The 11,972-nt window shown below is 46.6% G+C and overlaps 1 protein-coding gene, 1 long non-coding RNA gene and 1 pseudogene across 2 annotated transcripts in view; 1 reads left to right on the top strand and 2 right to left on the bottom strand.

Annotated features, from left to right (window-relative positions):
* LOC112077272 (L-seryl-tRNA(Sec) kinase) overlaps positions 1-5,066 on the bottom strand; it is a 6,464-nt gene extending 1,398 nt beyond the window's left edge. Inside the window, 3 exon segments of the mRNA XM_070441628.1 lie at positions 2,941-3,230; positions 3,985-4,267; positions 4,564-5,066. Coding sequence (XP_070297729.1) covers positions 2,941-3,230; positions 3,985-4,267; positions 4,564-4,794 — 804 coding nt within the window. The 5' untranslated portion in view covers positions 4,795-5,066.
* A 4,536-nt stretch (positions 5,067-9,602) lies between these two features.
* On the top strand, positions 9,603-9,951 carry LOC139026321 (uncharacterized). Its single transcript, XR_011478094.1, has 3 exons — positions 9,603-9,662; positions 9,736-9,791; positions 9,881-9,951. It is a non-coding gene; the product is annotated as an uncharacterized lncRNA (long non-coding RNA).
* A 439-nt stretch (positions 9,952-10,390) lies between these two features.
* The window catches only part of LOC112077268 (disintegrin and metalloproteinase domain-containing protein 9-like), a 10,267-nt pseudogene continuing 8,685 nt past the window's right edge, over positions 10,391-11,972 (bottom strand).

Genomic DNA, 11,972 nt, shown 5'->3' with positions numbered 1-11,972 from the left:
AGAATACAGCAGGGTTTTCACAGAAGATGTCCTTAAGGCTGCTCCTGCTCCCTACTGGAGGAATATAGGAGGGTTTTCCTAGCAGAAGGTCCTAAGGCTGCTCTGCTCCTACTAGAATATAGAGGGTTTGCACAGAGAGGTCCTAAGCTGCTCTGCTCCTACTAGAATATAGGAGGGTTTCACCGAGAGGGTCCTCCTGCTCTGCTCCTACTAAGAATATAGGAGCGTTTCACAGAGATGGTCCTAGCTGGCTCTGCCGCTCTACTACGAATATAGGAGCGTCTTGCACCAAAGAGAGGTCCGAGCTGCTCTGCCTCCGTACTAGAATATAGGAGGGTTTTCACAGAGAGGTCCTACGCTGGCCTCTGGCCTCCAACTAGAATATAGGAGGAATTCCACAAGAAGGTCCTCGCTGCTCTGCCTCCTACTAGAATATAGCCGGGTTTTCCAAACAGAGAGGGTCCTGAGCGGGGTGCCTGCCTCCTACTAGAATATAAGGAGGGTTTCAACAAGAGAGGGGTCATAGCTGCTCTGCCTCCTACTAGAATCTAGGAAGGGTTCAGCAGAGAGGTGCTAGCTGCTCTGCTCCTCGCACTAAGAAATATAGGAGGGGGTGTTCACAGGAGAGGTCGAGCTGGCTCTGGGCCTCCCTACCAGAAATAGTATGAGGAGGGTTGTCAACAGAGGAGGTCTACCTGCTCTGCTCCTACCAGAATATAGGGAGGGGTTCATCAGAGAGGGTCCTAGCTGCTCCTGCCTCCTACTATGAATATAGGAGGGTTTCACAGAGAGGTCACTGAGCTGACTCGCCTCCTGAACTATGTATATGGAGGGGTTTTTCACAGAGAGGTGCCCGTAGCTGCTCTGCCGTCCGCTACTAGAAAACTGAGTAAGGCAGGGTGTTCACAGGAGGGGGAGCTCCCTTAGGTGCTGGTCTGGGGCCTCTAGGCCGCAGAAGAGTCGGTTAGGCAGGGTTTCACAGAGAGGTCCTAGCTCGCTCTGCAACTCCGCTAAAAGAGGAGGGTTTGCACAGGAGGAGGTCCTAGCTGCTCATGGCCCTCTAACTGAGAATATAGTCAAGGTTGCGGCCAGAGAGGGGTCCGTAGCTGCTCTCGCACTCCTAGAATAGTAGCGGGTCTTCACAAGACGTCTATGCGTGGCGCTGGCGTGAGCACTACTCTCAGAAAGATAGGATGGGGTTTCGAGCATGAGAGGGTCATCCTAGCATGCTACTGCCTCCTACTAGAGATAAGGTCAGGCAGCGGTTTCAACAGAGAAGGTCTGTTCCTCATGGAGGGTGGCAGGGGGTCATGGATAGCTACACGGTAGAACATACCTTTTGGGCCTGCAGCGGTTGTCCTGGACTGGACTCGAAGACGGGTTCTCCCAACGTCAGTAGTGCAGAGATAACACTTCACACAAGCCGTTTGAGCTGAACGGGAGGGACGGAGTGCTATCTGACGGCACAAGGTGTAGATTGTGAAGCAGCGTATGAAGCCGAGTGCAAGAGGACTGGCACCCCCTCAAGCCTTTGCGGGAGGTTCCTTAGTGCGTCCCCACGGTCTCTACGTTTCTTCCTAGGTGTTCTGGCCTTTCGCAGGGAGTTTTTCCTAAGCCCCTGCTTCTACTACCTGCAATTGCTTTGCTGTTTGGGTTTAGGGGGCTGGGTTTCTGTACACGCACTTTGAAGATATCAAGCTGATGTAGAAGGGCTTTATCACATACAGTTTGATATAACTGTACACTTGATTGACCGTTACCATCCAAATTTGTCAGCAGTCTGATTGTTTGTGTAAGACGCGCGATTGTGAGGAGTCCGTGAGCACCACCCGCGATAAGGGTAGGGGCTGGAGAGCGCCGATTTAGGCGCTGGGGCGAGCTGTGTCCGGGCTGGCGTGCTGCGTGTTAGATGGCTGTTCATCCCTCTGGTGCCCGTTGGCAGCGCTACACGACATTTGTTGGAGCCGATGTGTGAGGGTACGACTTGGATGGTGGTCGGTGCGCTCGTCGCCGACGGCTTTGGCAGCTCGTCACAGTATACGCCGGACCGTGGTCTGGTGTTCATGTCGTAAGTATGAACGTGCGCGCACCCGTAAGGACCGTGTTATCCCTTCGTGGGTACGAGAGATCACAAAGAGCATCGTGGAAACATGTGCCATGGCGTACTATACGCGAGATGCGTGCACGGAGTGCACCGATCCGGCGGCATAGTGACTAGGGCGTACGGTCTGACTCAGACCGGTACCCCGATGGCCGACAGGCTCCTAGCAGGCGATGGCGAGCAGCGCTCGAGCATCGCGTGATCCGAGAGCGTGGCGGGGACGAGTTTTGGTACGCAAACGCAGAGTGTGGAACAAAGATACAGAGAGGTATCGTGTGATCAAGAAAGTAGCCATACGTATTGTGGTGCTGGTCGTGTGGTATGATATAGTCACCCGTCGTGACGTGGCTTGCGCCCGCGCGGCTAGATGGCATGATTCTCTCGCTGGGTGAAGAGACGGGCACGGCGACGGCGTCTGTCGGTGTACCAGGGTGTCGACGGGATGTGGCGGGGCTGCCCTGGGGGGCGGAGCGGCCCGGTGGAACCTGACGTCATTTGTCGGTCATAAGATGCGTTGTCGCCGAATGCGGGGTCGCGTACGGGCGCTCGGCGGGCTCCTTCCTGGACTCCCATGTACTGTTCTAAGTGGGTGAGTGGTGGTTCCCCTGGAGGTGACTCCGACATAATGATTCGTCACTGGTGAACCGTGGCTTTCCGTGGACTGACATTATTCTATGTGAAGTGGTGTTCCTGGACTCACATGTATTCTATGGTGAATGGTGTTCCCTGGACCTCACATGTATTCTATGGTGAAGTGGTGTTCCCTGGACCTCACACATGTATTCTATGGTGAAGTTGGTGTTCGCTGTCCAGAGTGACACTGTTTCGTTTCTTCCCACGTGTTTCTCTGAGGGTTTGTTCTATGGTGAAGTGGTGTTCCCTGGACTCACATGTATTCTATGGTGAAGTGGTGTTCCCTGGACTCACATGTATTCTATGGTGAAGTGGTGTTCGCTGTCCAGAGTGACACTGTTCTTCTCCCACGTGTTTCTCTGAGGGTTTGGAGGCTCCATGCGCCTGGCCATCTCTACTATGACGTCACTGGGTAAGGGCCGGGGCCTCAGCTGGTTTCTCCTGACACACGACTCCACAGGACAGTGGACGTACACCTGACAGAATCCCACAGAGTCTGTTTTTTCATAGAGAAAAATGGTCAATGTAGGGCCAAACAATATCTATGATTTACTAMTGACTACATAACATCATTAAAATGACTACATAACGTCAACTGGTTAGGAGGAGATACGAGGCAATTCCATGGTAACGGAATTACGCTGAGACTCCGATTTAACACTATGCTAAACAAAAAAAACATTGATTTCAAAGTTTAACAAACCATACATACAATTCTATGGACAATGACTACTTGTTTGAACAATTTACATAATAMATAAATAAATAAACATTTACTGGAAAAACTGTGCAGATGCAAAAGTTTGGTAACAGAATTATGGTGAAATCTCCCTCAGTTTTATTCTGTTAACAAACTTTATCTGCACAGTTGTTCCTGTAAATGTGTGTTTGTTTTCTGTGGACATATTTAACAGTAGTCCTTGGGCAAAGAGGTGTATGGTTTGTTTAGCTTTGAAATCATTGGGTTTTGTTTGGTTCACGTTTTAAAGCTCCAATATGTACGTTTTTTGGGCGACCAGACCAAATGCACATAGAAATGTGACTTACAGATCTGTCATTTTCATTGAAAGTGAGTCTTAGAAAGCGGTAGATCTGTTCTAGATGTGCAATTTCTATGCTTCCCATGCTTATTTTTGCATATTGTACTTTCAGTTTTGTACACCAGCTTTAAATAAAATATTATCAAGACGTTTCACAGCGTTTCAGACGGTGCAATAACTCTCTACGACGGGGTTTCAGATTTAACATACGTTTCCTGGCCAGTTGATACAYCTCATATCTCATGCTTGGATAGTAGAAGTTGTCGTCCAGCAGAATGACGAGTGGCGGAGCTGGTCGATCTAAAGGTGACGGGTAAACCCGAGAAGAGYCCACCGWTGTCCCGCAGACCTGAGCGGCGTGAAGGAGACGACTCCAGGCATCACTGTTGATCTGGTCGATGCTYGGTGGTAGCTGTCCCAGCTCTGTAGGACTCTGTAGGAACCGTTCAACACACTGTAGCACGGCTTGTCTGTGCAACTTCCATTTAGTTTGCTGAAAGACATGGGGACGGCACAGTGACATGAGGAATACATTCAGACAAAAATCTGTTGGCTATTTCAAATAGTATACCATATCAATCAAACCTATGGCGCATTTATATGGAAATTAACTCCCTTTTGATTCCTCTGGTAAAATGTTGTCTCATTGCGGTAGCTTTACAGGCAGTTTAATTCAATAATGCAGATTTGATTGAATTTCGGCACAACACATCCCAGGTGGGTAGTTGAACATTGACAGTTCTCAGTAGTCTACATTGATATAAACAGGACTCAGACKTGTAAAAGTACCGTCTGCGATCGCGGCATATCCTCCTCATCCTCGACTTCTTTCACATCGAAAGCGTCACCGGGAATCAGGTCGTCGTAAGAAATGACAGTGGACCTCCATCCTCGTTGTACAGTGTGAGAGTTGACCGCCTGTGCGAGCGTCGACTTTCCYGCTGCAGGTAAACCGCAGAGAACRCACAAGCATATTCCGGATGCACATCGCAAATGAACACCATCTTCATTTAGATCCATCGACGGAACGATTTGTCACCTTTGCTACATTATTCAACTATTATTTGTTGAGGAAAGTCCTCTTCCTGACCATAACAAGTCCACGTCATAATCCGGTACTTCGATGGTGTTTTTGTTTCGGTAAGTATACTAGTTTATGGCCCAGTGCTGCCACCTCTGGTGCTGGAGGTTCTACCAAACCAATGGCATGTTCAGAGTAATACAAAAGACAGTAACGTTACAGTATCAAAGACAGGCTAAAACTGATTCTCCAACAGAAATCCCCGTTCATACTTGTAGGCGATGTCATGGCGATGTTGGCGTATAAACACGTCATCGGGTCTAAGGGGGTCCTCTCGTGTCGAACTGCGCATGTGCACGCCGTCTCAAAGCCACTCCGACAAAGTCTTTCAAATAAAATGTTATTGGTCACAGACACACGTTTAGCAGATGTTATTGCGGGTGTAGTGAAATGCTTGTGTTCCTATCTCCAACAGTGCAGTAGTATCTAACTAAATGCTTGTGTTCCTAGCTCCAACAGTGCAGTAATATCTAACTAAATGCTTGTGTTCCTAGCTCCAACAGTGCAGTAGTATCTAACTAAATGCTTGTGTTCCTATCTCCAACAGTGCAGTAGTATCTAACTAAATGCTTGTGTTCCTAGCCCAACAGTTGCTCCACAGATCAGCTTAGTCTAAAGTAAATGCTTTTGTTCCTATCCAACAGTGCAGTAGCATCCTAACTAAATGCTTGTGTTCTAGCTCCAACAGTGCAGTAGTATCAACTAAATGCTTGTGTTCCTAGCTCCAACAGTGCGGAGGTAGTATCGTATACGCTGAGATTATGCTGGGTTACTGTACTCTCCAACAGTTAGTGCTGCTGTCAAATGCCTATGCAGTAGTATCTAACTAAATAGCTTGGTTCTAGCTCCAACAGTGCAGTATATCTAACTAAATGCTGTGTTCCTTGCTCCAGACAGTGCAGTAGTATCTAACTAAATCTCTTGTGTTCCTACCATTCAAAGCAGTGCAGTAAGTATATGTACAATTCACACAACAATAAAACACAAATCTAAAGTAAAAGAATGAATTAAGAGAATATTAAATATTTAGGACGATAGCATGTCGGATTGACAAAATACATGGAAGACCCGTAATACATATGAAATGAGTAAAACAGTATGTAAACATTATTAAAGTGACCAGTGGTTCCATGTCTATGTACATAGGGCAGGGATGAGTAACCGGTGGTAGCTGGCTGGTGGTGGCTATTTAACAGTCTGATGGCCTTGAAATAGATGTTTTTCAGTCTCTTGGTCCCTGCTTTGATGCACCTGTACTGACCTCGCCTTCTGGATGGTAGCGGGGTGAACAGGCAGTGGCTCGGGTGGTTGTTGTCCTTGATGATCTTTTTGTCCTTCCTGTGACATCGGGTGCTGTAGGTGTCCTGGAGGGCAGGCAGTGTTCCCCCGGTGATGCGTTTGGCACACCACCCTCTGAAGAGCCTTGCGGTTGCGGGCAGTGCAGTTGCCGAACCAGGCCGTGATACAGCCCGACAGGATGCTCTCAATTATGCCTCTGCAAAAGTTTGTGAGGGTTTTAGGGGCCGAGCTGAATTTCTCCAGCATCCTGTTTCACCTTCTTTACCCCACTGTCTGTGTGGACCATTTCATATTCAAATCAAATCAAATTTATTTTATATAGCCCTTCTTACATCAGCTGATATCTCAAAGTGCTGTACAGAAACCCAGCCTAAAACCCCCAAAAACAGCAAGCAATGCAGGTGTAGAAGCACGGTGGCCTAGGAAAAACTCCCTAGAAAGGCCAAAACCTAGGAAGAAACCTCGAGAGGAACCAGGCTATGAGGTGTGGCCAGTATTGTCAGTGATGTGTACACTAAGGAAGTTGAAGCGTTTCACATTCTCCACTGTGGTCCCCTAGATGTAGACAGGGGTGTGCTCTCTCTGCTCCCTCGGATGAAGCCGTGTCAGTTTGTCACTTTCACGAGGTCGGAGTTCAACTACTTAAGACATCGTCTCGAAACTAGATTATACCTTTATATATTTCAAGAAAATTAATAACGAAATAATAATTTTTCACTTCTCTCTCATTGACTCTAATATTCAGGCGAGCAGAACCTCGTGACTTCCGTAGTCAGAATCAGGGGGGGAAAGTAAGGCGGTAAGGTATCCCGGCAAAATAAAGTGAGGGTATGTCAAACCGGTAAAAACATGAGCCCATCACAATAATTAAAACAAAACGTTAAGAAAATTGTAGGCTATTACTCAATTTTTTTTTATCATTACCGCATGTAAGAGGCATGAGAAATAAAAAAAACGGGTGGTATAGACTATACTCCAAAACGCCATGTGTTTCCATGAGAACACTGACATTTTCCAAGGCAGAGATGAGTGGCAGATACAGAGATGCGCGAGGACAGCAGTGGACGCATAAATTCTGGCCTAATGACAATAGCCCAGCCAAAATGTCATTCCACTTTTTTTTGGTGTTGTGTAACCGATGTCTCTTTCCATTTCACCACTGTTTGGAGGCTTGAAATGTGTTTGTGAGTGAACGATCGTGAGCGGGTAAGTCTAGAAGAGAATGTTTGACAATCAGATGAAAAAACATCATGACTGGTTTGTGTTTATGCCACAATTTAAAGGTCATACATTTTTTAAAGTTAAATGACAAATCTTTATCGCCTGGCCTACAGAGATCCTATTGAAATTATAGGATCTCTGGGTTCTATATGAAATGCTATGATTTGGCCCATAACACATGTTGGTGTAAGTGTGAACATATAGGATGTTCTGTACCTGGAATAAATTAATTATACTTTGACCCCTGGTTAGAATACCACATAAGTATTGATCCTTTACTCAGTAGTTTGTTGAAGCACCTTTGGTAGCGATTACAGCCTCGAGTTGTCTTGGGTATGACGCTACAAGCTTGGCACACCTGTATTTTGGGGAGTTTCTCCCATTCTTCTCTGCAGATCCTCTCAAGCTCTGTCAGGTTGGATGGGGAACGTCGCTGCACATCTATTTTCAAGTTTCTCCAGAGATGTTCGATCGGGTTCAAGTCCGGGCTCTGGCTGGGCCGCTCAAGGATATTCAGAAACTTGACCTGAAGTCACTCCTGCGTTGCCTTGGCTGTGTTCTTAGGGTCGTTGTCCTGTTGGAACGTAAACCTTTGCAAAAGTCTGAGGTCCTGAGCGCTCTGGAGCAGGTTTTCATCAAGGACCTCTCTGTACTTTGCTCAGTTAATCTTTCTCTCGATCCTAACTAGTCACCCAATCCCTGCCGCTGAAAAACATCCCCACAGCATGATTCTGCCACCACCATGCTTCACCGTAGGGATGGTGCCACGTTTCCACCAGATGTGATGCTTGGCCTTCAGGCCAAAGAGTTTAATCTTGGTTTCATCAGACTAAAGAATCTTTTTTCTCATGGTCTGAGAGTCTTTAGATGACTTTTGGCAAACTCCAAGCGGCCTGTCATGTGCCTTTATACTGAGGAGTGGCTTCCGTCTGGCCTGGTGGAGTGCTGCAGAGATGGTTGTCCTTCTGGAAGGTTCTCCCATCTCCACAGAGGAACTCTGGAGCTCTGTCAGAGTGACCATCAGGTTCTTGGTCACCTCCCTGACCAAGGCCCTTCTCCCCAGATTGCTCAGTTTGGTCGGGCGGTCAACTCTAGGAAGAGTCTTGGTGGTTTCAAACTTCTTCCACTAGAAATGATGAGGCCACCGTGTTCTTGGGACCTTCAATGCTACAGAAATTGTGGGTACCTCCCTAGATCGATGCCTCGACACAATCCTGTCTCGGAGCTCTACTGACAATCCTTCACCTCATGGCTTGTTTTTGTTCTGAGATGCAACTGTCAACTGTGGGACCTTATATAGACAGGTGTGTGCTTTCCCAAATCATGTCCAATCAAATTAATTTACCACAGGTGGACTCCAATTAAGTTGTAAAAACATCTCAAAAGATGATCAATGGAAACAGGATGCACCTGAGATCAATATGAGTCTCATAACACAGGGTGGAATACTTTTTTTTTTTTTTTTTAAATGTGCAAAAACTTCTAAACTTTTTTCGTGATGTCATTGGATGGGTTATTGTGTGTAGATTTTATTATTTAAAAAATATAATTTTAGAGTAAGACTAACGTAAAAATTGGAGAAAGTCAAGGGGTCTGAATACTTTCCAAATGCACCATATATATATATATATAGCCATGTAATTTCTTCTCTCAGTGTTATTCGTTATTCACTGTATATTTATTCCTCGTGTCACTATAAAAAATAAATAAAAAAAAGTACATCTTATCTTTAACTCTGCAATGTTGGGAAATAACCTGTAAGTAAGCATTTCCACTGTTAGTCTACCTCCGTTGTCTACAAAGTATGAGAGAAATAATTTGATTTGACCGGCATGGTCTGTTTACAAGCGTCACCAGAAATCTCACGATGTTGACCTCTGGTTTAGAAACTCTGGTAATATTCTACTGTACTCGGAATGAAAGACCGGCCTAATAAACACAGGAAAATAAGGCGAGAAATCTTATATTCAATATTTATTAGGAGTAACATTTAAATATATAAAAAATCTTAAACAGCTCATAAAATAAATTGAGCCTTTGTGGAACTTAACAATATCAACAATATGTATACTTTTATTACAAAATATATACCTTCATTTCTGGTAGTTAATGTAAAAAGCAATATCTTAAATGTCCCTGTCACCAAATCATGTTCCTGCAATAAAATGGTTTTAAAAAGTTTTGGATACGACAAACTAACATTACAATGTGAGTAAAAATCCAAATATGCAATTTACAATACAAATAAGGGAAGAGCCCATTATGTTGGAAGGGGTGTTTGTGTCAGGTTAATGCTTGGTAGGATGAACACCTGGTCCTTGCTGGGGCAAGGGGCTGGTGTAGGAGGGGGTTAGGGTTAGGGTTAATGCTTGGTAGGGATGGGAACACCTGGTCCTTGCTGGGGCAGAGGTGGCTGGTGGTAGGAGGTTGGTGTTAGGGTTAGGGTTAATGCTTGGTAGGATGGGCAACACTGGTCCTTGCTGGGGCAGAGGTGGCTGGTGGTAGGAGGTTGGTTAGGGTTAGGGTTAATGCTTGGTAGGGATGGGAACACCTGTCCTTGCTGGGGCAGAGGTGGCGGGTGGTTAGGAGGTTGGTTGGGTTAGGGTTAATGCTGGAGGAACGGGAACACCTGGTCCTTGCTGGGGCAGAGGTGGCTGGGTGGTAGGAGGTTGGTTAGGGTTAGGTTAATGCTTGAGGAGGGAAACACCTGGTCCTTGCTGGGGCAGAGGTGCTGGGTGGCAGCGGAGGAGGTTGGTTAGGGTTAGGGTTAATGCTTTGGAGGGACGGTGAACACCTGGTCCTTGCTGGGGCAGAGGTGGCTGGGGGCAGGAGGTTGGGTTAGGGTTAGGGTTAATGCTTGGGAGGATAGGTTTGGAACACCTGTCCTTGCTGGGCAGAGGTGGCTGGTGTAGGAGGAGTTGGTTAGGGTAGGGTTAATGCTGTGAGGGATAGGTTTGGGACCCTGGTCCTTGCTGGGCAGAGGTGGCTGGGTTGGCAGGAGTCTGGTTAGGGTAGGTTAATGCTTGGGAGGGATAGGTTTGGGAACACCTGGTCCTTGCTGGGGCAGAGGTGGCTGGGTGGCAGGAGGTTGGTTAGGGTTAGGGTTAATTCTTGGGAGGGATAGGTTTGGGAACACCTGGTCCTTGCTGGGGCAGAGGTGGCTGGGTGGCAGGAGGTTGGTTCCAGTTGTTGTTTTCTCCATACCTAAGTGGCATATTAAAACTAAAATCAACATTCAAAATAAAAACATACAACTAAGGCTAAGGTAATACAACACTTTCCCCCCCAAATGAAAGTCAAAATATGCTACGATAAAGCATTAATACCTGAGTCCTGAGGTAGAGGATGGTGGATATGTAGGCATTGGCTGGAAACAGATGAAGAGAGCAGAATTACTACAACATGTAAAATTATTAATAAGTACTGGAAAAGGTCCTAGATCTGTTTGTGTTGTACAGCCCACTCCCGTTACCAGGCTAGATCTGTTTGTGTTGTATAGCCCACTCCCGTTACCAGGCTAGATCTGTTTGTGTTGTATAGCCCACTCCCATTACCAGGCTAGATCTGTTTGTGTTGTATAGCCCAAGGGGGTGGGGCCTGTGTTGCTGGAGGAACAGTTTACCCAAGGGGGTGGGTCCTGTGTTGCTAGGTGGACAGTTTACCTGAGGGGGTGGGGCCTGTGTTGCTAGGTGGACAGTTTACCTGAGGGGGTGGGGCCTGTGTTGCCGGGGGCTGTGGAGTTGGTTGTTGTTTCGGGACATTGCCATTCGCTGTGTTCCCTGACCTGCGTACATTAGAAATCATGTGAAATGCAACAGCTGACCGGGAGAAAGTCACCCAGTTTTACATACTATATGCTTTTAATCTCATACAATTTCCATGTCACACAACCTGTTAAACTAAAGAACAACCTGTTAAACTAATCAAAGAAGTGCCACAAACTAGGTTTGTACAGTTTTGTGATGAGATGAACCCAATTTACAGAGACAAGAATCTTTATTGACATTTTGTTGGTTTACTCATAAGCTAGGTGTCCATGAGCTAGGTGTCCATGAGCTAGGTGTCCATGAGCTAGGTGTCCATGAGCTAGGTGTCCATGAGCTAGGTGTCCATGAGCTAGGTTCATGAGCTAGGTGTCCATGAGAGGTCCATGAGCTAGGTGTCCATGAGGCTAGGTGTCCATGAGCTAGGTGTCCATGAGCTAGGTGTCCATGAGCTAGGTGTCCATGAGCTAGGTGTTCCATGAGCTAGGTGTCCATGAGCTAGGTGTCCATGAGCTAGCGATGTCCAGATGAGCTTAAGGTGTCCATGAGCTAGGTGTCCATGAGCTAGGTGTCCATAAGCTAGGTGTCCATGAGCTAGGTGTCCATTGAGCTAGGTGTCCATGAGCTAGGTGTCCATGAGCAGTGTCCATGAGCTAGGTGCTTCCATGAGCTAGGTGTCCATAAGCTAGGTGTCCATGAGCTAGGTGTCCATGAGCTAGGTGTCCATGAGCTAGCGGCGTGTGCCATGAGCTACAGTTGAAGTCGGAAGGTTACATACACTTAGGTTGGAGTCATTAAAACTCATTTTTCAACCACTCCACAAATTTCTTGTT

This window comes from Salvelinus sp. IW2-2015, unplaced genomic scaffold (genome assembly GCF_002910315.2).
Source record: "Salvelinus sp. IW2-2015 unplaced genomic scaffold, ASM291031v2 Un_scaffold4423, whole genome shotgun sequence".
In the NCBI taxonomy this organism is placed as follows: Eukaryota; Metazoa; Chordata; class Actinopteri; order Salmoniformes; family Salmonidae; genus Salvelinus; species Salvelinus sp. IW2-2015.
Note: the sequence above shows the minus strand (reverse complement) of the source record. Positions and strands in the feature narration are given on the sequence as shown.